Raw genomic sequence first — 27,265 nt, 5'->3', positions numbered from 1 at the left:
AAAAATATTAGAAAAGAAACATCTTTCTATAATCTTGAATAATTTTATTTTTTTTTTTTTTATACACTATAGCATGGTTTATAGAAAAATTACAATTGAGAAAGAAAAACTTGTAAAAAATTATGAGATAATTGTGATATTTTTCCTATCAATATATTTATTATAACTTTTCAATAAACCCCGCTTGCGTATAATATATTTAATAGTATAATATGCACAGATGAGAGGTGTGTATTTCAGAGTAAGTCCACCGCAGATTAGTTGCCTGCAGACGCATTGACTGTATAATGATTTTCTTTACTTAAATCATATAAATTCTGACACCTAAGTGTAATATTTACTTATATTCTAAATATTTGCATACATTATACAATAATTCAATTCAAATGGATTTACTGCTCAAATATAAGGGTTAATATCATAAAAATAAGAATATACAAAGGCTTTTTTGTTTTTTCTTTTTTTTTTTTAGTATAACAATAGTATGATCAAAAACAATATTTATCAGTGTAAACAATTTATTTTACATAAGAGTAATACTCTGACATCAAAAAAAAAGCAATAATAATGGATAATGTATAATAATAAATAAAGTATGAAACGTAAATAATGGATATTTACAAGTATGTAAATGGCAAAAAAGCTATAACAGAGACAGAATAATTGCTTCTCCTTTGTAAATATACTTTTTATAAGTTCTAAAATAGATTCTGTCACTTGTTTGTTAAAGGTGCACCTCGTATGAGTGTCGTGTTATGTAATACCTGTACACTTAGAACCTATGAAACATACCACCATAACATATAAGAAACTCATAAGGTGCTGTCACTTTAGAAATATCAACCACGTGACAGATTCAATCAGAAACACGTACCAATAATATATGTAGCATGAATGCTTACTTTGCTATAATAATTCGTCTATAATGTTCAGAAGGGTTGGCCATGATAAACATCATTGCGACTCTTACATAGTACTTGGAAAATTGATGAGAAATCTCGTAGTCATACTTCCGATTAACTTACACTACCGTAAATGCATAATTTCGATTCAGCTATGATCGCGAAGCATTGTTAGTGAGACTTCTCGTTTCTATTTATTTCACATAAAAATTAAAAGATCAGTTTTATCTCTAAACAAATTAGCTTATAATCAAAAATTTGATATACGAGAATATGACGGAATATCACAGTTCCGAGTTTGAAGAGTCGCTTGAGAAAATCATGGCATTTCCTGTATTTTTTTTTTCTTTTTTTTTTTTTTGTTTTAAACCTATCCCAAGATAGTCATTAAGTCATTAACTGTAAGACATTCTAGTTAACAACAATCCTACATACTACTGTAAGATTATCTATTTAAGAAATCGTAACGTTTAGTATTAATATGAAGTCATATACAACTTGCTAAGGATGCTGTAAACTGTATACTGATTGCTAAACGTTCCAAGTGAATACTGTACGTATAATGTACGTAAAAAGAGTCAAAGATGACACGTAGATCCAGCACATGTTGCATTTGCGAAGACTAATCTCATGGAATAATTAGTAAAGTTCATACGAATAAAAATTGTAATGCACAATTCGCGTAACTTATTTTATGGAAGTGTGATGCATGTTGCAAACTGGTTTGAAACACACGAAATTATCTTAAACAATGCTGTATAATAGCATCAATGTTTTACAAAATAGTTTAAAGAGATTTCATTTAAGATGGAATATCGCATGATGCAATAATAATTTTAACAGTTCTAGGCTTTACAATATATAAATTGGACAGTTTGCAACTATTCATTACTCTTCGCACATTAATATATACGGAGGAACAGTCAGTTTTCAAATCTTGTAGTTTTTTTCAATATTGAAAGAAGACTATTTAAAAGATGGAATGCTGTGGTGTGGATTTCACAATGTGTTCGCATAATATTGTATCCTTTTAAATAGCAAATACTATTGTTTAGAGAATAAATTTTTTTCTGTATATATGGAATATATGAAAATGATTTGTATAGAGTATGTGTATGTGCACAATGCTAACTGATAGTATACAGCGTTCCTTTCTCTTCCATTATGTTATTCTTTCTGTGATGGAATCATATTTCAATTTCTTAGTGTCATCTGTAATTACAATCCAACACATTACCATTGTTATTAAAAAACCTTACAGTTGCCAAAGTTTTTACAATAAACGTAAAAAATCGTTAATACGCAAAACAATTTGATCATAAATTTGATCAGAATACTACCATAGCATATGGTAATCCTCTAAATAATATAGCTATTTACGAATGACAATTGACCTTTTGTATTCTAAAAATATTCGAAAATTATCTGTGTTTTGCAAAGCTGGTTATATTAATGTAAACTTAAAAATCAGTATTATCAAATTACGAATTATAAATAATCGTAATATTTTATGAAACTGTGGATGATCAAACGTAGAAGTGATTCTTATACTCTTATAGACATTAATAGATTAGTTAAACAAACGCATCGTAGAATTGAACATTTTAACAAATTGCACAGTTCAAAGTTAACGGCGATTATCGTTTCATCCTTTTAGATACAGAATTAGTGCTTTAGACACAACTTTTTTTTTTCTTTTTTTTTCAATTGTATTCCTTAATACAATATTTTGTAACTAATTATTTACATCGATGCGTTTTACAGCTTCAGTCTATTAAGCTATTGATCTGAAACCCGACAGCCTTCAAATCCATATAACATATGACATCCCACGAAATTATTAAAATAATTACATTATAAACCGAATATTCTACTGGGCTGGTGGTTGTGGTTCACTGGGCATGTTTGGATTGGGATATGGTGAAAGAAACGAATAATTTGGATAAGGTGGGGGAGGATGGGGAAAGGGTGGATAATAATTAGGAGGATGTGAAGAAGGTGGCGCATAGCCCCTATGCATATACGGATCTGCCGGAGGAGGTGGACCATGGAATGCCGAGTACATACGAGCGTATTCGGTGTTGTATGTTGGTCCACCGTATGCCGGATATCCTGGTGCTCCTACGTTATATATTTAAAATTAGTACTTAATGTAGATATTTTGATGTCCTTTAGAAATATAATGGTATATAAAATTTTATAGAACTTACCACCTGGTGGATAAGCAGCAGTAGATCCCGGAGCTGGAGGATAATGTTGCGTATATGGATCATACGGTCCAGGTGGATAAGGTCCAGGGTAACGAGTACTCGTGGGATGACTGAACGCAGTAGGTATATGTGTTTCGTCTCTACTTAAGACAGTAGCTACTGTTGTTGTAACAGTTGTCTCTGTAGTTTTAGATTCAGTTGTATTTCCTAATGTTTTGGCAGTTGTACTAGATACTTGAGAATATACAGTAGGTACATTCATCATCGTCCGATCTTCCATAGGCTTTGCCGCATCCGATTGTGACTTCGTATCCACTGGTAATCGAGGATTTGTCGTGTGAGCCGGGACGCCAGGGAAATATGTCCCATAAGGACTGGGCAATGAACGTGATCTTGGATCTGCATAGTCGTAGTACCTTGGATATTGAGCATAAGGATAACCTTGTGGAAGATTAGCAGGATCTCCTTGAACTGCTGCTTCGCGTACACATGGTTCTATTATTTTTGGTGTTGTTGTAGTGTTTGTTCCGGTGCATACAGACGTAACGGACATACTGGATGTTTCTATAACATTTTTAGATGTATCTGTACTTCTCTGTAGAGAAGATGTCGATGGTACTCGCATAGCCGACGATACTGGTTGTGGCGTTAATAATGGTTGCAGTGGTACGGAAGTAGAAGGTGCTGGATGTGGTTGTTCTTCTATTATAATATCATCGTTAGTTGTAGCAGTATCACGTTTTTCATTTTGGTTAGAAAATGGATTATTAAAACTCGTTATAGCGTCTACTTTCGTAGACTCTTTTTCCTCTGGCTGTGAACATTGCTTATCTACTTTCGTCGATAATTCTGACTCTGACTGATCGTGTTGCGTTTGAACACTTTGTGCGCTAGTTACATTATCAGGTATGTAGACCTGCGTACCTTCCTCAGCAGACTTTTGTACAGTAGGATCCGTGTCTGAATTAGAAATACGATTATGAGTGGCAGGACTATAATCTGTATTTGAACTAACTTCAGCAACTACATCCTCTAATCTAACTTCCTCGACTCTTTGTTCCGTTCTCACTTGTCCATCAGAAGAGTTAGAATTTTCGCCAAGAGTAGAATGATCAACAGGCTCTTGTTTGACTTTTGGTAATCTTGATAAAGAAACTTGATTAGTTAAATTAACTTGATTTAAATAAGGTTTAGCAGCTGCAGTTGCAACAGGTTTTGGTCTCTTTGAAATTTCTTTATCTGCAAATGGTTTATAACCAGGTCCACTTCCGGATTTATTGATTGGTCGTCCACTAGTTTGATTGCCTGTTGATGATTTCGGTATTATAGAAATTGCTGAATTATTTCTTAATGGGAAGCTAACCTCGGGTTTAGAGTTCCTCTGAACCATAGAGGATAGACCTAAGATCATATAATTTACAATTATATCAGTTCACTCTTAAAATAAAAATAAATACTTGGAAGGATTATAATAAATTAATACTTGAACAGAGCAACTTACCCTTTTTAGGCTCTTCTTCTCGTTTCTGTTGATTCAATTTAAGTGCAGTTCTAATTGCAATGATTTTACCAGATTCAAGTTGCATATAGATTCCTTTAGGACTTTTTAATACCATCACACGTTGTCCTGCTTTCAATACAATGCTTCCTTTGTCTGGTGAATTAGTTGGTATAACTACATCTAAGGGTAATGTCATTTCCTGTGCGCTCATTCCTTGTCTCTGCCATACTTCTGCAGGTATCCACCTACTTCCAGTTACGCTTCGGGAGCCTAAACTTTCAGCACCACGTTGTTGCATTGGTCTCACAGAAGCTACTGGTTTTGATGTGGTACCAGTGTCACCACCACGAATAGCTCTAATTTGTAAACCTCCTGCTATAAATAAAAGAGTGAAGTAAATAATTTGATTACATTCTACTAGTTTAATGTAAATTATAAAATGACCCTTTACCTCTCGTTGCCGTATTTCCTGGAACATAATTGTAACTTGGTCTAGAACAATTTGCAGCCATTTTCTCAAGTTCATAACCACGACGAGCCAATCGTTTTTCCGCTTGACTGAGTTTCTTATCTTTTCGATCTACCAAAAGACTTTCATGATGGAATGGCTGTTTGGTAAGAAGAGAAGAATGACATTCCAATACGCGATGCATAACTTCGTCTGAGTAACTATCTTTTGTTTGAGAAAAATCTTGTACTTGACTATCTTCCTCCCAATCCCAAGATAACGTAGTTGCATCTTTAAGAGATAGATGTGCATCAGGATTGCACTGATCGACAACGCGATCAGCCATTCCTTGTTTGCTTATTTGTCTATCATAAATCTTTCTTTCGAGACAATTGTCTGTCACTAACCGATAAACAAAGCAAGGCTTTTGCTGTCCATATCTATACACTCTACATACAGCCTGCGTGTCGTGACAAGGATTCCAAGAAGCATCAAATACGATCGCACGATTCGCTCCAACAAGATTGATACCCAATGAACCGGCACGCGTTGATACCAAAAAGAGATGTATTTTTGGATTATTATTAAATTCATTGATAAGTTTTTCTCTTTCTAACGCACTAGTACTTCCATCTAGTCTATAATAATTAACATTTTTTATCCAAGCATCCGTTTGACCGTCTGGATATTTCAAACTGTTTCTGGCTAAGAAGTCTTCTATGAGATTCAATGTAAATAATGATTGAGAAAATGCCAAGACGCGATCTCCTAAACGTATCGCTTCTTCTAATATGCAGAAAAAAAGGGTCATTTTTGCGGAAGCATCAATCAATCCAGGTACATAGCCTTTCATTAATTCCGTCGCCTAAAAGAATATCGAAAAATTATTAAAAAGTTTTAGTTAAATAATTAAATCATATGTTATAAATATATATATTTACCCAATCATATGGTATTCCAGGATCTTCTCTTCCTCCTGGAGAACTTTTGCATTCTTTTTCTTCATCCTTGGTAAGAATTTCGTCGTCCGACTTATCATCTTTATCTTTTTCTAGTAATTCTTCTTTCTCTTTTTCTTCTTCCTTGGACAAATCAGCCTGACTTAATCGAGGACTGTGAGATGGTCCAAGTCCTTGTACTGATCTAGGTCCTGGAGTTGTAGAATTTGGACAATTGGCTTCTGTGTTATAGTTCGATTTATTAGAAAGATTACTCTGATGCATGGACTGATTTGGGATTATATTAGGTGGCATATCCTTATTGCCTTTATCACAAGCACCAGCATTTTGTATATGAGGACCCATACTTGCTTGAGAAGTTTTAGGATCATCAGAGCGAGAATTTACGTCGGTATTATGATTTCCTGCATAATCATAAGACTGATTAGAATAACTTTGTGAAGGGAAATAATTATTCTGAAACCTATTTACATTAGGATCTCTGTAATATGTATCATTGCATTGATCCGTTCGAAATGGTTGTCCAGAATAATCACGTTGCCAATATGGATCATCAGGTCCTTTTATTTGTCCAACCTGACTTTGATGTGAACCATCAGAAGGATAAGTTGACAAAATAGGATTCTGCGTTTGTGTTTGATTAGACGGATAATTAGTAGTAGAATTTGCAGATGTAGTTCCACCTTGACGATCGTTTGGAAATTCATGAGGTGCACTTGTTGATGTATAATTTTGCGATTGCTGCTGATTATCATTTCGTGGATAAAGTTGGTCATTTTGATTTAAGTTTGAATTTTGTGACTGTTGATTTTGAGAATAAGATAAAGCCTGATTTGTAGGTTGAGAAATTTGTCCTTGTTGTGCTGTATTGTATCTATGAGTAGAGTTTTGTGGTGTTGATCCTTGATGATTAGTAGTATATCCGTGATTCTGATTAGGTGGAGCAGCTGATTGTTGACTTTGCTGTGGAGGTGGATATGTAGAGGATGAATTTTGCGGGGTTGATGATGGTACAAGATGAGGATATCCATGCATAGAGTTTGATGTGCTTGCATTAGGACCTTGCTGATCGGACGAATAGGCATGTACTTGATTCGAAATATTAGAATTGGGAGCTGTTTGACTTTGCGGATACGTTGCGTTTTGTGGTACGTTGATCTGATTTGATGCTGGCGGATATCCGCGCATTTGATTCTGGGAAATTGGAGCTTGATTTTGCTGATTTGTCATATATCCATGAGACTGATTTTGTGGTATTGAATTTGAAGTTTGTTGGTTGAAATTAAGAGGTGTTTGTGGAGCAGAATTAGGATTCACTTGTGTTGGATAGCCATGCTGTTGATTCTGAAGTGGCATTGCTTGTGTTTGCTGATTTCCATAAGCATGAGATGAATTCTGTAATCCAAGATTTTGGTTTTGTTGATTTGGAGAAAAACCACGACTTTGATTAGGTGGTGGATTCTGTCCTTGTTGATTTGAAAGATATCCCGTAGTTTGTGGTGGAGGTCCTGCATTCTGATTTGCTTGATTAGGAGTATATCCTAAAGCAGAAGTTTGTAAAGGTTGATTATCATTTCGTGTATACATAGGATTTGTTTGTCCTGCAGCATTGCCATAATTTTGAGTTTGATTTTGTGGAGCATAAGGTGAATATTCAGGAACAGGTATATTATTAGATTGATTAGGTAACTGAGCCTGAAAGGCAGAGGTCTGATTTGGGACTTGAGAGTAATTATTAGGCCCTTGATTTACGGATGTTCCATAATTACGTCCTTGATCCGGATACGTATATGGTTGACGTGGATATATTCCTGATGTTTCATAATTATTTCCTTGATTTTGATCCGGACGAAAATCTGAATTAGGTGGTCCCGAAGGATATCTTTGTGGATGATTAACAGATTGATCATTTGGTGGTATATAATTTTGTGACTGATTGTTGTATCCTTGTGTAGAATTATAATTAGTATTTTGTGTATATGTTGGGAAGGGTTGATTTCCATATCTTTGTTGACCTTGATTATTGTAGAATTCATTATATTCTCCATGATTATTATCATTTCTGTAATACGTATTTTGATCGTTCGAACGATAATTTTGATATCCAGGATAAGGTGCCTGTGATATAGAATTCGAATATCCTGAATTATTTGTAGGCATAGAATAATTGCTATAATTATTTTGTTTTGTATTAGAATGTGTACTGTCTCCTTCTGTACTATCAACATTGGATGAGGAAGGATTAGGTTGTACACTTGCTGCAGGCTTACTTTTTATAGTTGAATTTGTTTTCTTCCCTTTCTTAGATTCTCCTTTTGACTGACGAGCTTTCGATCGTTTTCCACCAGGTATTAATTTTTCTCCTATTGTTTCTTCTAAGTCTAGATCATCCTCTTCGTTTGCTTGACGTTTTCTAAGAAAGTAATATAGTATATCTGGATGATTCCAAATTTTGCAGCAAACAGCAAAGGCTTTTAAAGGATTTGGGACTGCTCTTGTTTTAACAACTTGATTCATAAAAGTATCATAGAGTTTACGTTGATGTGGTGTCATTCTAACAAGAAGAATATATTCTTCTTTGCGTGGTAATGACACTTGGAGTACCGAATGAGATCTTCTCTGTACAAAACCTTCTAACAGAGCATGTAGTACATGCGCTCGATATCGCATTAAGCGAATATCTTGTGGTGTTGAATCAATACACTGACCATTTTGTATTGGCCTTTCAAACATATTACAAAATTCACTCTTGGTTCCTAAATAATTAGGTCTTACAAAATCGACCATACACCAATACTCGAGCAAATTATTTTGTAATGGATAACCAGTTAATACAATTCTTCGTTTCGTACGCATTTGTTTTAGAGCCATACTAATACTAGCATGAGAATTTTTTATGCGATGACCTTCATCACAAATAACTAAATCTGGACCAGGACTAACTAATGCAGAGTGCATCTCATCTAACAAACCTTTGTTTTTGTCTTCTTCTTCAACATCAACCGTATCTTTAAAAGGTTGACCTCGTTTTCGTTTTGCTTTGTTCGGTTTTTTCATAGACAACTGTCTATATAATTCATATCCAATTAATAAAACACCACCTCCTGTTTGCCACTCTTGTATAACTTTAGCTCTTGCTGTCATAGTTTTGTGTGAATCATTCAAAATATGTAAACGAAAATGTCTTGGTCTTAATTCCATACCAATAGGAGCATCTACCATATAAGTTGTTTTGACTTTTTCTATATTCTTTTTATCTTCTATTTCTTCTTTAGTTATACCTTCTTCTTTTTTTATTGTTTCTTCCGGTTCTCTCTTTACATTAACTTCCGTATTTTGATGTAAAATATTCTCTTTCTTTGGCTCATGATCCAAATCTTGACGAGGTTGATTATAATTGGGAAAGGTACTTGGAGGATTATTATAATTTGAATAAATTGGTCCAGATTGATGATTATTAGGATACATAGGCCCAGGAGTTCTGTTCTCCATATCTGAATACATTGTTCCTTGTGATTGATTTTCCATGGTTGTGTACATATTAGAATTCTGATTTTCCATACCAAATTTAGGTGGAGGCAAATTGGGTGGAGGTAAATTGGGTGGAGGTAAATTAGGTGGAGGTAAATTGGGTGGAGGTAAATTAGGTGGAGGTAAATTTGGTGGAGGTAAATTTGGTGGAGGTAAATTTGGTGGAGGTAAATTTGGTGGAGGTAAATTTGGTGGAGGTAAGTTGGGTGGAGGTAAATTGGGGGGAGGTAAATTGGGAGGAGGTAAATTGGGTGGAGGTAAATTGGATGGAGGTAAATTAGGTGGTGGTATATTCAATGGTGGTATATTTGGTGGAGGTATATTTGGTCTACCTTGCATGGTATGACAATTTAATTCTGGTTTCATAGGATCAAAATTAGGCATGGAGTTTGGATTGGTATTATACATTGAAGATTGTGTAATATCTCCAGGGTAGTTTTGGTTGATACGTGCATGATGATCTGGCATTGTTTTATTTAACATACTGTCTTGTACATAACTTGACATCATATGATTTTCATATCCTTGATGAGTATATGGATTCTCTGGCATAATATTTAAAGACTGTGGCACATTTTCTTGTCCATAGCGATGAGCCGATTCTGTACTTATAGGCCTGGATATGTTTGACATATCGCTTTGGCTACCACATTCTTCTTTTATTTCTGACTTAGATTCCATTTCAGATTCTGACTTTATGTTTGTAATTTTATTCTTTTCCATGGATGTAGGATCTTCATATGGTAACCACATATTAAATTCAGCCAACCAATTTTGCAAAGTATTAATAGGCATAATGCAAAGTACAGTCTTGGCAGTGGTACACCGAAAAAAAATGTCACAAAAACTAGCTACTTGAAGTGTTTTACCCAGACCCATACTATGTGCCAATATACACCCAAATCCAGAACTAGTTTTATACCTCTCAATGCTTTCAACAATATTATCATATAGAAAACGTATACCACCGATTTGATGTGGCTTGATGATACGTGCTACCTGTGGAGCTAAAAAAACATCTGGCTCTGTCTCAGGATGCCCTACATTGATTAAGACTCTACCATGTTCATCTGGAATGTTATATCTATCATTTGTATGCATGCCTGAATTAGATGGATCATCTTCATTGTCAGTTTCTTCTTCTCCACTAGGATCACTTAGTACTATGCAATCATCGTCTGAACTTTCGCTAGAACTAGATATCGTTACTACATCTTTACCTTTCGCTACTTTTTGAGATTTAGGGCCACTTGACATTTTTCGCGCCAGATGCATATGTTTCTCACGCAACGCTTCTTCCGCCTCAATATCAGATACATCAGAATCAGAATAATATTCTGGTCTATCAATAGGTTCTTTTTTAGGAACCACTGGTGAGATGCTTACAGAAGGTGTCATCATTCTTATTCTTTGTTGTAACATAGTTGGACCAACAGAACGATTTGGAACTCGTGAAATAGATGTCTGAGCATTTTGGTAGACACCTCTACCCTTTTGCCAACGTGTTCCTTCTATAGATTTTCTTTGAATCTGTCCAGACTGTACATTAGAAGTTGTTTGAGATCCTGTTCCTGAACTCGAATTTACTTTCAATAGTACAGTGTTAGGTAAACGAACTTGAGTAGATGAAGATGATAATGATGAAGAGGATGATTGGGAAATAGTAGTTCCTGTCTGATTTTGTTTACCTTGTAAGAGACTTATTACTCTGGTTTGTGTTTTATTATTTTGACGATTAATTGTCATTTGACGTTGTACTTCCCGAATTATCCTTTGTTGTTCTTGTACTCGTCGCAAACGTTCCATTTCTTGTCGCTGAGCCGATAATGTAGCTTCATCAAGTTGAGTTTCATCCATAACCTCGCGAATATTTCTTCTCATATTTGCTAACTTCTTCTCTGCTTTCGTTTCACATTCTGATGTGGACTCTTCAGTACCATCATCCTTTTTTTGTTTCTTTTTTACATTTTCAGAATGTTCAGAATCTCCATGCCTCTTATTACCATCTGCTCCATCTTCCGCTCCAGAATGAGATCCTGTTTTCTCATTATCTATACTTTCATCATCTGTATCCTTGGAAATTGGTTTTCCAAGTAAATCAGCTTCAGATACCTCTTGCCCTTCAATCGGCGCCCCTTTTTAAAAATAGAATCAGCGAATTAATTTACATTTAAATATACAATATTTTTTGCAAATTACTATTGTGCTAAGGAACTTCAGTACAAACCTTCCAATGGTAAAGTATCCAAAATATTAACTGGTTCCTCGTCATCTTCTTCCGGCGGACAATGACTTTGTCTCTCAGAATCTACCCTCACACCGATCTGAGAATCGATTGTTTCGTCCAGATCCATGTCGTCTCCTGAACCTTCTGAACGTATTTCTTCTATTTCTTCTGAATGCAGGGCACCATGCTTCTTTTCTTGTTCCCCGTCGGATGATTCCCCGCTGGACTCTTCGGAGCTCTCCTCGTTAGCCGTCTGTGGTTCTGCATTATTCATATTTGTATTTGTCGAAGGTTCATTCTGAACTGCTGCTTCGTTAGATTTAGGGCCCCCACGAGGTGTCACACGTTCGATAGTGACATCCCCAATACGCGTTAAAAAGCTGTCCAAACTATTAGACATGATGTGCAAAATCTAGTAAATCAGGATATATATATCCCCTCAAAATATCATACCAAATCATGGAATGTCTTAACACTTTTGTACACAACACTGTGACAACTGTGACGTTTATGTTTGTCTCTTACATTGTTCATTCATAATTCTCTATTCCCTTATACCTGTAATAATACATACTTTCTATGGTCTCCATTATTATATACTTATCTTTGATATTATATAAATATTTATTCTTCTCTATGAAATGTGTTAGAGAAATCATTATGAATGAAGTAAATGATATATATTGAAAATAAAAGTACAATACTCTAATATAAAAACATTCTAAAAAGTAGTAAATAGAAGAATAGTACTTTGTATCAACTTTATTTGACAACAACTTTTCTCTACCAATTCGTAAAAACGAATATGTTAAATCAGGTTTGGAAAGTGCCTAATGGAACACGCTCGTTAAATGCTTTGACCCCCGCGAGAACTTTGGCGACAATCAAACAGTTTATGATGCCTGGTATTGGGGTTAGAACATTTCTTTACGAAGGTATATAAAAAATGATACCGATATAATCGGAATCTTAAACGCGATGAGACATTCATAATGGTATTCGAATTAATCGAAATATAAGAACTGTCAAACGTACAGAAGGAAAGCCAGGCAGTTCAGAAAAGTGTTTGTGTTTTTTAAGTATGTAACTCGTTTAAGAAGTATCAGGAAATCCCTTTGTATAATGATTGCTTTAAAAGAAAATCTCTTACGATCCTGTTGCTGTTCGTGAGTTAAGAAGTGACCATTTAATTAGTCGTTAATTGTAGATGAAAAATTATTGACACACACATACACGGCTCCGATGGACGCCATAGCGTCGTTGTTCGCCGCTCGACGATCGCGGTTCTCCGGCAAACGCGTTTGAGAATCAGCAAACGAATCTGGTATCCCGTCTAATTACGTCTGAGCTCTTCCACGTCGGCATTTTAAAATTCGGCCCGCCCGGATGGCGGACGATCACGAGGTTATCGAAATCTTTAAACGACAAAAGCGAAACTTCAAGCACGTTCGCACGCGTCGCTCTTGCCTTTACGCGGCATTTTTTTCCACATACTTTTTCTAGTAAGCGTATTCCTCTCGATCGAACGCCATCTTGACTGCGCCAGAATACCATCATTCTATGGAGAGAGAGCTATTGCGAGAGAACGGTCTCTTGATTCCTATTACATTTCTAACATTTTTTTTTTATCTCCATTCTCTCTCTCTCTCTCTCTCTCTCTTTCCTTCTCTTTTTATCCGTCTTTATTCAACATTTTTTTATCGTATCATTAATTTATATATAAATTAATCATTATTTTATGTACGAAAGGAAAAGAAAAAAAAAAGAAAAAAAAATTATTCGCCGAAATTTTCTTTCCAATCTTTTTATTCGCTCGAAAAAAAGATCGAAAATTCGGGATTAGATAAAAAATGCGGTAGAAGCATATAAATGTTTTATATTTTGTTCTTTTTATAGAATACATTGATATATAATGTACTTCTATCCAGTTGACACAAATCTAATGTAAAAATATATGTGAAAGTATTTCATTCTTTTTATATTACTACAAAGATCATAAATATTTTAAAGATTATAAAGATAGTTGTCATAATTATCTTACACTCATACTCTTTTACCAGTCGGATTAATGTCGGAATATACACAGTCGTATGATATTTACATATAATATAACGATTACAAAACTAAGAAAAATACTGGGTTGATTAACGTGAATACTTCTTGAATGACTTTTTGACAATATCATATCAAAATATAATGCAAGTATTCCGAATGATTTATAAATTATTAAAAAATTTTAATTAAATCTGTCCTTACACATAAACATAAATATATTAATTTGCACTTTCGCATGCATCGATCCAATCGTTATATACATCCAATGGTTCAGATAGAAGATTTATCGTGGTTTGAAAATCTTCTAAACAAACTCTACAAGTAATTCTTGCTGTACTCCGAGATTTATCCCTGAAAATGAATGAAAATTGTTATAAGAAAAAATGCTCCGACATAAATGTTATTTGTAATTAAAATAATCTTACTTACATTTTAACATCGCATGATTTTTCATGATTACAAAAAGGACAATTAAATTGTGTGTCCAAGGGTTGTATAGCTTTCTTTTTACTTGGTGGCTTTCGTTTACTCTTCCTACGTCCCATTTTGATTTATATTTTTTTAGAAAAAGCCCTATGTAATATTTTTACATACAATTACAAGCAATTATTTATGCTATCGCTTGGTTATGTCTCTTAATACGTTCACCACGTGAAGCGTGACAGATAAATGCGAAATATTCGTCGAGGAGAAATGGGCTCACCTACTTGTGCTATTCTCGATTGTCCCCACTCAAAGTATCTTTTGTCTGATATTTCGGAAATCGAAAGAGTAATACACAACACATTCTTTATTTAAAGCCGATACACAATTGTATCAAAAAAGTGATAGAAAAACAACACTTTAAAACATTAAATAGTACTAGTATGACAAAATAAATTAACAAATATAATTGTAATACCTTTGATTAAAAATTTGCGATTATATGATTTACTTAATAATTAACAAAAAATTATATAAAAACATGAATCCACGTATACGCTATCTTTACTAATCATTGATTATTTTATGATATAACAAGTTGCATTGAAAATTTGCTTTGAAGATATACACATACGATGTTCCCGCCATCTTTGTTTAGTTTAGTTATATCATTTGATCGTACGACGTTCGTATTGTATCAGTCGCGTCAATAACATTTGCGATGAATGATTTTAAAGTGTATATATCTTTATATATGATTTTCAATTACACAATAATAGTAAATAAACATATAGTATTTGTAACCTAAATATTCGACAGAGAATTCTCAGTACCATTTGCAACGGCGAGAGAAGCGGATGTTGTTTACCAAGTACTCAGAGTGGATAAGGAACCTCCGAGATCTGGTGTTAGTAAAAATATAGAACAGAAAGATAATCTTTTACAAATGTAAGTGATAACATATTATTCGATTTTATATTGTAACAATTAAATTTATGTTTATATTATACTATTATTTCAGATCGTTTTTCAGTACAGAAATACGTAAACTTCGTGTTGGTATTACATCTTTCTTCGACAGTTTAACCTTAATTACAGAAACTATACAACAATTTGGACCACCAGAACCTGTGTATGATTATTATTAGTTTTTAAGATATTTCTGATTTAAATGTAAGAATTGTTTATCTGTTTATGTATTAAAAAAGAAACAGGATGGAACATACACCTGCACCGTATGCACCTAGAGCAGTTTATGGGTATGCTATGTATATAGGATTTAACTTACTTTTTCTACTTTATCTTATATGGTCTGTGGTCCCTGATTATATTTTAAAAGATTACTTAGGTTTATCATATTATCCATCCAAATATTGGGCTATTGCAATCCCTGTTTGGGCTTTAACGGCTCTCGCTACATTTGCATTTATCATTTATCCTGCTATTAATTTATTAATGACTCCTGATATCGATGATATTAGAACAATTACCGATAATTATGCGCAACATAGAAAAGAAACTATTCCTGGTGGTGTACCTCCTGTTTTTGATATACCCATAACAGAAGTTTGTAGACAATTATATTTATCTAAAGAAACTAAACTTAAGTGTAATTAAAATGATTTTATATATTTACACAAATTTCAGAAAGAAAGTTTATTAAAAAATCAACAAATATATTAAATACAATTGAATATATAGGAGAATTAAAAATTTTCAGTTTTTTTTCAGTTCAATTCTATCGTGCATGAGGTAACCTAACTTTTTTCTAATATAATCATTAATTTAAAGAATCTATTGAAGTGAATTATTAAGTATAAAAAAATGATTATCAAGGTCTTAATCTATAGAAATAGAGTTTTCAGGTACTAATGAAAGATTAAAATAAAATAAAATTATTCGATGTAACTATGAAGTAGTTGGTCAATGATTTCTATATATAAACATTCGTAGGATAAAATTAATTATTTTCGTATCTATAGAGTAGTTAGTCAATGATCTCTTGTAAACATTAGTAGGATAAAAGTAATAGTTTACGTATCTATAGAGTAGTTAGTTAATGATCACTTGTAAACATTTGTAGGATAAAACTAATTGATTACGTATCTATAGAGTTGTTTGTCAATGATCAAAACTCGGCCATTGACGAATTTCTTCGCAGACCCAGTTGTATCGTTGACAAACTACTACGTAGACGTTACGTGAATTGTTCACAATATATAACTTTTATATATAAAATCTTTTTATAGATTACTATATTTGTATAATTTACATTTTTCGACAAGGAGTAACCAATAAACGAATGTTGAATATAATAGTGAACTTAACTGGGAATCTGCCTTAAGATTGCGTTTGTTCCTGGAATGTTTGTGATACACCGTAGAATAGTAAATATCGTTTTTCATAAAATTTATTTGCTTGACATAAGCTTTACATTAAAACTTTGAAAGTTTCATTTACTTTCATTTATTTATAAAATACTTGCAGAAAATTTATCATTCCTTGATAAGCAATTAAAATTATACCGAGGTCTCTTTTGATATAATATTGTTTATAATACTTGTGTGATTGATCAAGATTGAAATATATATATATTTTTATATTAAATATTATTGTGAATGGAGCAATTACGTAAGAGAACTCGTGTTGGAAGAAATAAAGAAAAAAATAAAGATGAAAATACCAAGAATTGTAAAAATATTTCCAAATCATGGCAAAAGTTAACCTATGATGTATTGTGTATTATTTTTAAATATTTAAATGGTTTGGATTTGTCTAATGCATCACAGGTTTGCAGGTATAATTATAACAAGCATTTTTTATATGACAATGAAAGGTTTATTTACAAAATAAGCTTAGTATATATTAAAACATTTTTCATGATTATAGATCTTGGTTAGAAGTAGCAAATAGTGAAAAAAGAACGAGAGGTCCATCATGTTTTATAAGAAGCACGAGAGAAATGAGATATACGTCGTCTAGTTGGGATGGTGTGAAAAAAGAAATTATAGAATGTTCAACAGTTAAACCTAGTTTAAGTGTTTTTTTTACTGTTGGAAATGAAGGTTCACTTTCACAAAGTATGTTTGATTATAGATCGATTCATGAAATATTGTTACTTAAGGTATTTTGATTTTTTTTTAAGGATGTCATTGTGATTATTTACCGTCTAATTGTGACTCCATATCATTGAACACTTATGGGGTTGTGATAAATAATGCAGAATCTGAGGAAGACAGTGAAAATATTGTATGCATGTTTTTTCCGGAAGTACCTAATATAAAAATTTCAACACTTACTTTTAATGTGTATGATTGGAAGAATTTGAAAGAAACATATTGTGATCAGCTAAAAAGTGAGTTTGAGACTCCTTTCAATAATGATTGTCGTAAGACCAGCTGTTTGATCTTATTGTGCGATTGGAGTGGTCGTTCTATAGCATTGAGTCTATTGAAATCTTCAAAAAACTGGTAATATTTCAAATATTTAGTATATATAATTTTACATTCACAAAGACTGTACATTTGTATTCACGAATATCTAGAATTTGTCTTTTTATGTAGGTTTCCAAATAAAAGAGCTTCTATATGGGGTGGAATTGCTAAAAATTTATCAGTTTGTACTTCTATAAATAATGCACGTGTATGTAAAAACAGCGCGAATTGCGTTGCTATTATAATAAGTGGTATACAAATGCGAACATGTTCTGTACTTTTGGATGCAAACTGTAATACTAAAGAAAGAGTTGAAGATAAATTAAGGACCTTTAAAGACAGTGTACAGTTGAAGAAACATTCTATAGGATTCATGTTCGCTTGTTGTGTACGTGGTACGAATACGTTTAAGGAACGTAATGTAGAATCAACTATATTTAAAGGATTTTTTCCAAGAGTGCCATTAGTTGGATGTTTTGGTGATGGAGAATTTGGAAGAAAACTTTTAAATGGTTTGTAAAATATCTAAAAAGAACAATAATTAATTTATAAATATATGTAAAATTATTTGCTTGTATGATTATTTCAGAAACGTGTAAAAGAAAACGTGTTAAATGGTATAACTCTGAGTCTACAGCATTTATGATACTCACATATAATTAAATATTTAATGGAAATGATGGTTGGTGTTATTATTAAGCAGATATATATAACTCTTGTCTATATTTTAACGAAATGTACATAGAGCATTTTAATAATAAAATATGTGAAAAGAGAAGGAAAGTATATATATATATATATATATATATATATATATATATATATATAAAATGACGTCATTCTATTCGTATTATTCTTATATTAATTGCAATTTATCATTGTATTTATTGAATGTATATCACATGTTTAATTATTCAGTATTGTTAAGAGATAAGTTTTCAAGAATATTCTCTACACATGGCATGCCTATTATATATTTATTTTTATCATACACAATGGATTATTTAGATCTTTATGTATTGTAAAATATAATTTAGGATCTAGTTCAAAAAATGGTACGTAATTAATTAGTTATGATCAGTGATATTGCAGGATTTCTTGATTTAGATTATAAAGTATTACGAAAAACAAAGTTTATAATACATGAATGGAAATTTTTTTAGAGTTCAGACTCTAGAAAAAAATCAACTCTTAGTGAATATATGATTTTCACAAAAGTCAATCTTTCATACTCTAATTAGTACATATCTCAGCTCTCTCCATTTATACTATTTCGCGTAAATGATTAATACTTTCGATTATTTTACATTTACTTAAACACTGTAGAATGTACATTGAGCAGAAGTAATAATTAAAAAATAATCTATTTGTTTAAACGTTACAAAGCTCTTAACACAAGTTAAATATAACATAATTTTAATCAGTATAAATAATTTATACTTCAGATTATTTTATAATTATTAAAACTATGTGTAATGTATACGGAGTATAATAAACTAATATTTAAACGATTGAGTTCGTATTCCCGTGCATTTCGAGTAAACATAAATGCTCTATTCTTTTATGACTCAGTATAAATAATGTTAATTATTCATTTAAACAATGTATAATATACATGGAGTATATGTAAATATTTAAACAACAATCGATATAAAAGAAATTATTTTGATAATAAAGTAGATACCTTCGTTACCGACTAATGGCAGTCCAGAGGACTAGTTTTATAATTAGTAATGAAATTTCCTATTACATTGTTCGTCGGTAAGGTAGATTTGTTTGCTTAAGAGAAAATACCGGCTTATGGTAAAAACAAGTGTTAATAGTAGTAGTAGTAGTAATAGTGTCTAGTGTAGTAATAGAGATAGTAATGTAGTAATAATAATATTAATAATAATAAGTGAATGAGTCAATGGGTCAATGATTGTTTGTCAGATAAAACAGAATTCTACTATTACTGACTTTTGTTTGGTTGGTAAAAGATAGGACAAATTTAGTTTTTTATTTTCAGTTTAGTTTGGAAAGCAAAGAATACACAACTTTTTATGAACGATCAGTAATGACAGAGAGCAGAATTTGTTTTGAAGAATACAGATGGCGCAGTTAGTTGCAGGAGTCAGTGAGTCCTGGACCGATCTAGCAAGACTGCGACATATTTAATAGGTGAGAATTTATTTAAATACTTTCAAAACGAGTTATCGTAATCAATGACCTATTCTGACATATCTGACAGCTGCTATATAATTTCAATATTTTTTTGAGAATAATTTTAATTTACTTCCCGAATTATCTTAATTATAAGAATAATATACAAGTTTCTCCAATAAAATAATTTCCGTACTTAAGTAGTATTTAATGATATTTCAAATCTCTAATGGAATATTTAATTATATTAACAATTAACAAGTAGTTTACCAAGGATTCACAATTTGTCTATGATGTATATAATGTATGGTATGATGTTACGTTCATTGATTAACTATTTCGTAGAATGATATTTTTATTTTATTTACCATTTTGATTAGATATTAATTTAAGAAAAAAGAAAGATATATTTATAGATTAACCTCAGGTGGAATAAACGAATCGATCGATGAAATTGGAATCATAAAACGATATTGAAATCGGCGAGAATAAAGAAATTCTTTGATACTCTTCAGTTGGTTGTTTTCAAGGTGGCTTCGCCCTTATATCGTAAAATCGGCGACGTGTACCGAAGGGTGATCAATAACCGTCAATATGCAGGACGACGTTTTAATAAGAGTGTAAGCTGGAGATCCCGGGGCCCAGTTTTATAGCTCCGCGACACAGGACGTCACTTCGGCGCTCTTACTGCCGTCTCTTTATTACCAACCATCTCTTTTTGGTCCCTCCTTTTCCTCCCCCTCTCTCTTTCTCTCACTCCCTCTCTCTTTCTCTTTCTCCCTCTCTCTCTCTCTCTCCCTCTCTCTTTCTTTCTTACTTTCTCTCTATTTTGCGTTACCACCCCGCGTCTCCTTGTGCAAATTTATTATTTATAAAGTAAAAGGAGCTTGCGCTGGGGCGTGCTTTAACTTCGCCATGCGACTTTACGCCCGGCAGCAAAAGTCACGAAAGTCTGGGGACCGGACGTGGCAGGACTTTCGCGCTTCTCCTTCTTCTTCGTCTGCTTCGGTTCCTTTTTGTTTAGAAGAAATAGGTGCTTGGTTGTATTATATATAAACTTCAAACGTACATCTTCTATAAAATATTTTAGTGTTATGAAAGATATGAAATTGAAAGAAGAAGAATGTTTAATATGTAATATATCTAGATATTTATTGCGATGTATTATTTTTTATATTTGCTTAAGTATAATGTTAATAAGGAAATTATAAAAAATTCTTTCGAGATAGATCACAGATACGTACATATGCAGACAATATAATAGTATGTAAAAGCCATGGTTTTAAGTTCCTCTCAAAGTTCTTCTCGCTAAACGCATAGATATATACGTACTTATGTATACACATACGCTTATGCGAATGAAACTTTTGTCTTACTTTTGTCTTATGTAAATTTGCCTTTCGTCAAGGTACCGGCGCACCTTCGAAAGATACATTAGGTATATCGTAGTCCATTGAATTCGATTATTATCAGAGAGGATCCGCTTAATATATCTATCCATATATCTATGTATCTATCTATCTACTGGTAGACACTATGAAAATCATTATTATCACAGTGACACGGTAAATCGAGGAAATTCATTTATCTCTCGAGTGTAGAGAAAGGATATCATATGGCCAATGTGCTTGCCAGTAGAATCTATCGATTATTAAATGTATTCCTGTATTTAATGATACCGATTAGATTAGTGTAAAAGCATTGGATTACTTGGAGTGGGGACATCTGTTCCTGTTCGAGTCTATCTATCAGTTTGATCTTTTTCTTTTCGTATATAGAGTAAGTTAAGATTTGTACGATCAAAATAAGTTGAAATTTAATGAAACAAATTTCATTTCATTCGGTTTCAATAGGTACGTTTATGAATCTACAAAAATTTACTCAATAATTGTTTCTTATGTAAATCTAATTATTAATAAGTATATGTGTGTATGTATATTAATATATATACACATATATATATATATATGTAATATAGGAAAAAAATTTTCGTATTTCCTTGGAAAACGATGGACGAAGAGTGCGAGTAAATGTATTTCGGAGGATCGTGCTGGGAGCCATGCTTCCTGGCTATGCCAGAGTAAACTTTGACTCTGCAGGTTCGTATCAAGGTAAACACCTTCTTAATGCTACCAAGATTGCTCGATGCAACGCACTACTACGTGGCTAAGTCCGAAACGCGTACATAGCTGTCTTCTTCGGGTAACTCATGTAAATTAAGTTGTGCGTCAAATTCACGTAGCAAAGTGAGAGATATTCGAAACAAGAAAGGAAAAAGAAAAAGAAGAAGAAGCGAGGAGAAACAATCTTCAGTCTTTCGAAAAACTGTTAAATACAGAAATTTTAGAAAATTTCAAGATATATGAATCAGCGATAGCATGTCTCTCTCTCTCTCTGTCTCTCTCATGAGATTTTTATTTTCATTTTTTAAATACTATAGAAGATATTTTAAAAACTGATTCGTATATAATATCTACATACCGCAGATGTTGAGACATTATGGATGACGAGTTTAGAAAAAAGAAACATTAGATAAGTAGAAAGAAGGGAAGAAGGAGAAGAAGAAAGGAAAAGATCGAAGAGAGTCGAACGTGCACGCATTTAATCGATAATCGCTGGCAAGTGGTTTCGTTTCGAAAAGGGTACGCCGGATACGCATCTGCGAGGTATCATCAGTGCCGGCTACAAAAGGGCGATCCATCATGTCTCGACAATCCAACTTCGAAATTGTTCGGTCATCTCCTTCTTCGGGCCGTGCGTGCAATTATAATGGAGATTAACAGCGTGCCGAAACGTTTTTTCTTTTTCTTTCTTCTTTTTTCTTATTCACGCCTGTGTGAATCGTTCGGTGGATCATTCACACAAAAATGTTACGTTTAAATATCGAATAGAATATCTATATTTCTCTTGCAACTTATTTACAACGATAAATAAATTTTACTCTTATTCAAGATATAATTCATCATTATATCTTGACGAGCATCGAACTCTGTTAGATATACGATATAGGTATCAAGACAAGCTTATTCGATTTTCCGCTTACAATGTGTATGCGGTTGTTGAAATATCATTGTGCTCTGTTCATTGGGTATGAACTATGTCAGATTATTGGTACTAGATAGAGGAACCGTTTTATACCACGAGATTAAAGATAAATCATCTTACTCCGACCTCGCGAGGAAATCTATTTGAAATTATCTTTCTTAACAATTACATGCTATCTGTATTGTGTTAAGATTTGATTTCTTTTAGAAATTTACTTTTCCGAAACTACTCAAAAGATTTTAATCGGGGTAACCATCGATCGGAAGAAAATGCGTATGGATCTTGAAAGAGAAATTGAAGAGAAAAAGAAAAAGAAAGATAGAAAGATACATGAGAGAGATAGAGATAGAGAGAAAGAGAGAGAGAGAGAGAGAGAGAGAGAGAGAGAGAGAGAGAGAGAGAGAAAGAGAGCGCGATAGAACATATAACGAGCTAGGAGAGGAGACAAAGAGAAAGAACGGGGAAAGGATTACGGTGCGTCAGCAGCGATGACTGAACGGCCGGTAATCGCCGGTGCGCGCTCTAATATTTCGAATAGTTCGCATTTACAATGGGCTTTATTGGCGGGAAAACTGAGGGTGCCTATTTTGAGCAAGCTGGGACATCCATCACGCGGTGTCAACGTGATTGTCTCTCGTAGCAGCGCGTAAAGCCGAAAGGAAAATTATTGACCATTTACGTTCATCGTTTTAAAGGGACGAAGATTCCTCGCGGCAAGAACTTTCTCAAAGATTTCTTCTTTCTTTCTTTCATCGATGAAGTGGATACTTCGTTCGTGAGTTAACGAGCTCTCTGATCACTGAGCTTGACTGATCTTCACTAATCTGACTATGTAAAAAAAAAAAAAAAAAAATTTCCCTAAGATTCCCAACGATTTTGTAAACTGTTCCCGGACAATATTATACCTGGCAAGCGAATTTAGCCACGAGCCGGCGCGACCACGTCTTCCCCCATTGTGTGTCGTATTCAAATGAGTTTTCTAATGCGTTTAGCCGGCGTCTCTGACGACGCGCGGCTACGTTAAAGACGCATTTTGCTACCGCCATCGGCCACCGTCATCGCTTAGACACACTGCACGTGAAAGAACCCTGTATGATGCGCTTGGTTATTTCACATAGTAAAGCTCTGAATATACTTATCCTAAAGAATATACAGAGATACCTTTTATTTTTCTCAATTTTCTACCTTATTTGTAAATATATTTCTGAAAGATACAAATCTATAGAGTAATGTATGGCATATCGGTAGATATCGTTGAGTTTGATCTTAGAGAAAATGAATAATTATTATCGATAATGTCGACGATATTTTAGCGATAAACTCGTTTTTCAAGTGATGCAATTTGTCAAATGACAATAAGTTGCATGATCGTTGGCAGTATCGTTTATATATATATATATATATATATATATAAACTATATATATATAAACTATATATATAAATTATATACATATATACATACATACATGTATCCCTACATACTATACACCCCTAATTTTCTTGCCATCATCGACACGAGGTACACGTTATAGTATTATTAGATTAAAAATGATTTTCGTATCGATAGATTGCAAATGATTCAGGAGGATTTACGAGCGATCCGTAGAATCGGAAAACGTACCTACATAGGCACCGCGTCGTTGGTATCGCGTTAGCGCGTCGCACAATCGGGATGCAAGCTATACGTATATCGAAAGCGGCTATCCGTTTTATTTATCCGATAACACGCCATTATGGGCCAATCGCGAATGCTGCCGCCGCCGCCGGTAACGATTGGCTATTTATAATAACACGTGGCACACGGGTAATTAGCTACGCGCAAAGCCATGCCGAAAAATCGAACGCCGGCCCGCCGACGGAGAAAAATATTGCCTCTGCTTTTTCATTTATATCGTCAATAATCCCTCTATACACGTTATTCCCATTCTGTTTTATAAATTATTTCCTTTTTTTTTTTTCTAACTATGGATAATCACTCTCATCTTATCTTTGATTTATTTGTTTATTTTTTATTTGTTGTCACACGTGTTAGACAATTATTTCATTATATTTCATCTCTCTTTCTATTTTTACTTTTCATCATTTCTCCTTTTATCATCTAATAAATTATTTAATTTTATTCACTAATAGTTTAACGCCTAAGCAATAAAATTCAATAAAATATCTGCGTATCTGAGATTTATTCTTATCATACTAAAAAGATATTGATATTCATCATTATCATCATCTTTAACGTTCAATCATATACCTTGGATTCCAAGCGCGTAGACAGGTATCGCCTTTTAATTAAAACTCTTCACGCGAAGGACGTTTTATCGATGATGCTTCGCCGCTACGGGAAACGATAATTCTATCGGCCGTATTCGAGAGTCAAGAAAATGTTTTATAGACATCGTCGTCATCGTCGTCATCTTCGCGTTAAAACGGTGCGGACTTTCAACGGTGTAGGTAATAACGCTTTATAGCTCAGCGAAAGCTATTCCACTGTATATATACTTAAGTTTTTACTTGACAAGTAGATATCAAAGTTGTACAAATTATTTCTGCTAAAACATATAGACTTGTAGATAATATTCAAAGCAATTTATTTCGTTATATTTCGGATCTATTTCATACGTTTCTATCGGCTTTATTTGATTTCAAAAGTACTCTTCACAGACCCTTGGTACTCGGATAACTATACTACGTGGGTCCTGAGTTGAAGAATAAATCGAAGAGTCTCTCGTTTATTCCTGATTCACGAGGATATTCAGGATCGGCTTCGGAGGATTATACCGAGAATTTGCACGAGAGGATGAAAGGTGGATGGGGAGGACATAGAGAAAGCAAGAGAGAAAGAGAGAGAGAGAGAGAGAGAGAGAGAGATAGATAGATAGATAGATAGATAGATAGATAGAGAGAGAGAGAGAAGAGGGAAGGGTGAGCGGATGGAAAGTCTTGTCCATTGTATTGGCTCGGCACAATGCTTATCGACGGTGATTGCTCCATCGCGGAGAGAGAGTGAGAGAGAAAGAGAAAGAGAGAGAGGGAGAGAGAGAGTCCAACAGGGATGCTGCCTGCAAGGGTGGGATGCATACACAAGCACGGCTTTATCGGGTTATAAGCCATAATGCGCACGCACGTCGGCCACCTTCCTAGTGGGTTAACATTTCAATCTGGAAAATGTAAACGTGCTTCTCTCTCTCTCTCTCTCTCTCTCTCTCTTGTCTCTCTCTCTTGTCTCTCTCTCTCTCTCTCTCTCTCTCTCTCTCTCTCTCTCTCTCTCTCTCTCTCACTTTGTCTGTTGTATCCGGCTCGTTTGCATACCTCGCTCCCGTTGTCCGTGCTCGCTCTTCGAACAAATTCGAGCGAGTATGCTCGCTCTTGCAAGCTTTTACGAATATCCGCTCGTTGGACATACGTGTAATAGCATGTTCGCACTTTTCGTCTCTTCGACATCTCTGCCATAGATTGGTAATATTTCTTCTCTCTTTTTTATTTATATATGTATATATATTTTATATATTTTTTCAAAATGTATCTACGTATATATATCTGTATTTGTTAATTGTCTATTTTATACGATTAAGAATGATAGTAAGTGTATCGTGCTAAGTTTAGGGCTTGCAATTGAAACTGAAAACTACCGATGCCGCAAATACCAAATGGTCGACCGCTAAGGGTTAACCGCTTACTCGCACATCTGCGGTCGCGGTAAGCTCGTATGGTGGATTCTGCGGCGTCTGTCTTGGTAAGGACTTTGAAAATGACGACGGTCGGCTCATATAAGGGGAAGACGTCTAATTTGTTTTATTTCATATGAAGAGATTTAAATATATGATCATTGTAAAATACGTAGTATATGTATGCACATATATATGTGATTTTAAGATAAGAATATACAAATTTCTGTAAGTAATGATTTGTAGGATGTCTTCATAATTTTAAATTATTATAAATAGTATCATTGCCAACACTTGAAGAAAGGATAAAAAATTCATCATGAAAGATTTAAAATAAATTTGAACGCATTTAAAAAATTCCTAAGTTCAAGGCGCAACGAAAAGGAAGAATTAGGGGTAGCTAGGTAGGTATACTTTGTACTAGATCGTAAGAGAGGAAAGAGAGACTTCCAGTAGAACGAATTCAACGTTGGCACACGTCGGTTCGCGGTGTTAGGTGAACAAAAATTGGCGCACTCTTTTACATCTCCCGTCAGAGGCTAAAATCTACCCTCGGCTTTCCGCGTGCCGGCGTGTAACAACGACGCGAGGCGCAAACAATGACGAGGGTTACGCAACGACGTCTATGCACGATGCATATACACACGTCGTGCGTGCACGCGCTGGCCAACCAAAGAGAAAGAGAGAGGGAGAGAGAGAGAGAGAGAGAGAGAGAGAGAGAGAGA

The 27,265-nt window shown here is 33.8% G+C and overlaps 5 protein-coding genes across 11 annotated transcripts; 3 read left to right on the top strand and 2 right to left on the bottom strand.

The window, feature by feature from the left end:
* Nucleotides 1–137: 137 nt before the first annotated feature.
* Nucleotides 138–13,406, bottom strand: LOC122634581. 6 transcript variants are annotated; one of them, XM_043823662.1, is made up of 7 exons: nucleotides 12,814–13,406; nucleotides 11,779–12,336; nucleotides 6,003–11,686; nucleotides 5,065–5,926; nucleotides 4,614–4,988; nucleotides 3,113–4,513; nucleotides 138–3,023 (listed from the first exon to the last, which is right to left on the bottom strand). In XM_043823662.1, exons 2-7 carry the CDS (start codon nucleotides 12,176–12,178, stop codon nucleotides 2,773–2,775), a joined length of 8,973 nt encoding a protein of 2,990 aa, XP_043679597.1. In that variant the 5' UTR covers nucleotides 12,179–12,336; nucleotides 12,814–13,406; the 3' UTR covers nucleotides 138–2,772. The 6 variants fall into 6 exon arrangements, with proteins under 6 accessions (XP_043679597.1, XP_043679600.1, XP_043679598.1 ...); XM_043823665.1 differs by having other exon boundaries at nucleotides 4,614–4,985; XM_043823663.1 differs by having other exon boundaries at nucleotides 12,929–13,406.
* A 231-nt stretch (nucleotides 13,407–13,637) lies between these two features.
* LOC122634597 (transcription elongation factor 1 homolog) lies at nucleotides 13,638–14,726 on the bottom strand. The gene is made up of 2 exons (XM_043823691.1): nucleotides 14,263–14,726; nucleotides 13,638–14,184 (listed from the first exon to the last, which is right to left on the bottom strand). The coding sequence occupies exons 1-2, from the start codon at nucleotides 14,376–14,378 to the stop codon at nucleotides 14,052–14,054; spliced, it is 249 nt and encodes an 82-aa protein (XP_043679626.1). The 5' UTR covers nucleotides 14,379–14,726; the 3' UTR covers nucleotides 13,638–14,051.
* Nucleotides 14,727–14,853: 127 nt separating this feature from the next.
* LOC122634596 (EKC/KEOPS complex subunit LAGE3) lies at nucleotides 14,854–15,599 on the top strand. The gene is made up of 3 exons (XM_043823690.1): nucleotides 14,854–14,994; nucleotides 15,076–15,204; nucleotides 15,278–15,599. The coding sequence occupies exons 1-3, from the start codon at nucleotides 14,978–14,980 to the stop codon at nucleotides 15,402–15,404; spliced, it is 273 nt and encodes a 90-aa protein (XP_043679625.1). The 5' UTR covers nucleotides 14,854–14,977; the 3' UTR covers nucleotides 15,405–15,599.
* LOC122634593 (phosphatidylinositol N-acetylglucosaminyltransferase subunit P) lies at nucleotides 15,472–15,897 on the top strand. The gene has a single exon (XM_043823686.1). The coding sequence runs from the start codon at nucleotides 15,472–15,474 to the stop codon at nucleotides 15,871–15,873; it is 402 nt and encodes a 133-aa protein (XP_043679621.1). The 3' UTR covers nucleotides 15,874–15,897.
* A 134-nt stretch (nucleotides 15,898–16,031) lies between these two features.
* LOC122634588 (F-box only protein 22-like) lies at nucleotides 16,032–18,367 on the top strand. Of its 2 annotated transcripts, XM_043823678.1 has the most exons (6): nucleotides 16,032–16,643; nucleotides 16,744–17,053; nucleotides 17,146–17,336; nucleotides 17,402–17,726; nucleotides 17,820–18,202; nucleotides 18,280–18,367. In XM_043823678.1, exons 2-6 carry the CDS (start codon nucleotides 16,875–16,877, stop codon nucleotides 18,351–18,353), a joined length of 1,152 nt encoding a protein of 383 aa, XP_043679613.1. In that variant the 5' UTR covers nucleotides 16,032–16,643; nucleotides 16,744–16,874; the 3' UTR covers nucleotides 18,354–18,367. The 2 variants fall into 2 exon arrangements, with proteins under 2 accessions (XP_043679613.1, XP_043679614.1); XM_043823679.1 differs by having other exon boundaries at nucleotides 16,032–17,053; nucleotides 17,146–17,321.
* Nucleotides 18,368–27,265: the final 8,898 nt, after the last annotated feature.

Source organism: Vespula pensylvanica, chromosome 15, assembly GCF_014466175.1.
Source record: "Vespula pensylvanica isolate Volc-1 chromosome 15, ASM1446617v1, whole genome shotgun sequence".
Lineage (NCBI taxonomy): Eukaryota > Metazoa > Arthropoda > Insecta > Hymenoptera > Vespidae > Vespula > Vespula pensylvanica.
This window is presented reverse-complemented; position numbering and strand designations above follow the sequence as displayed.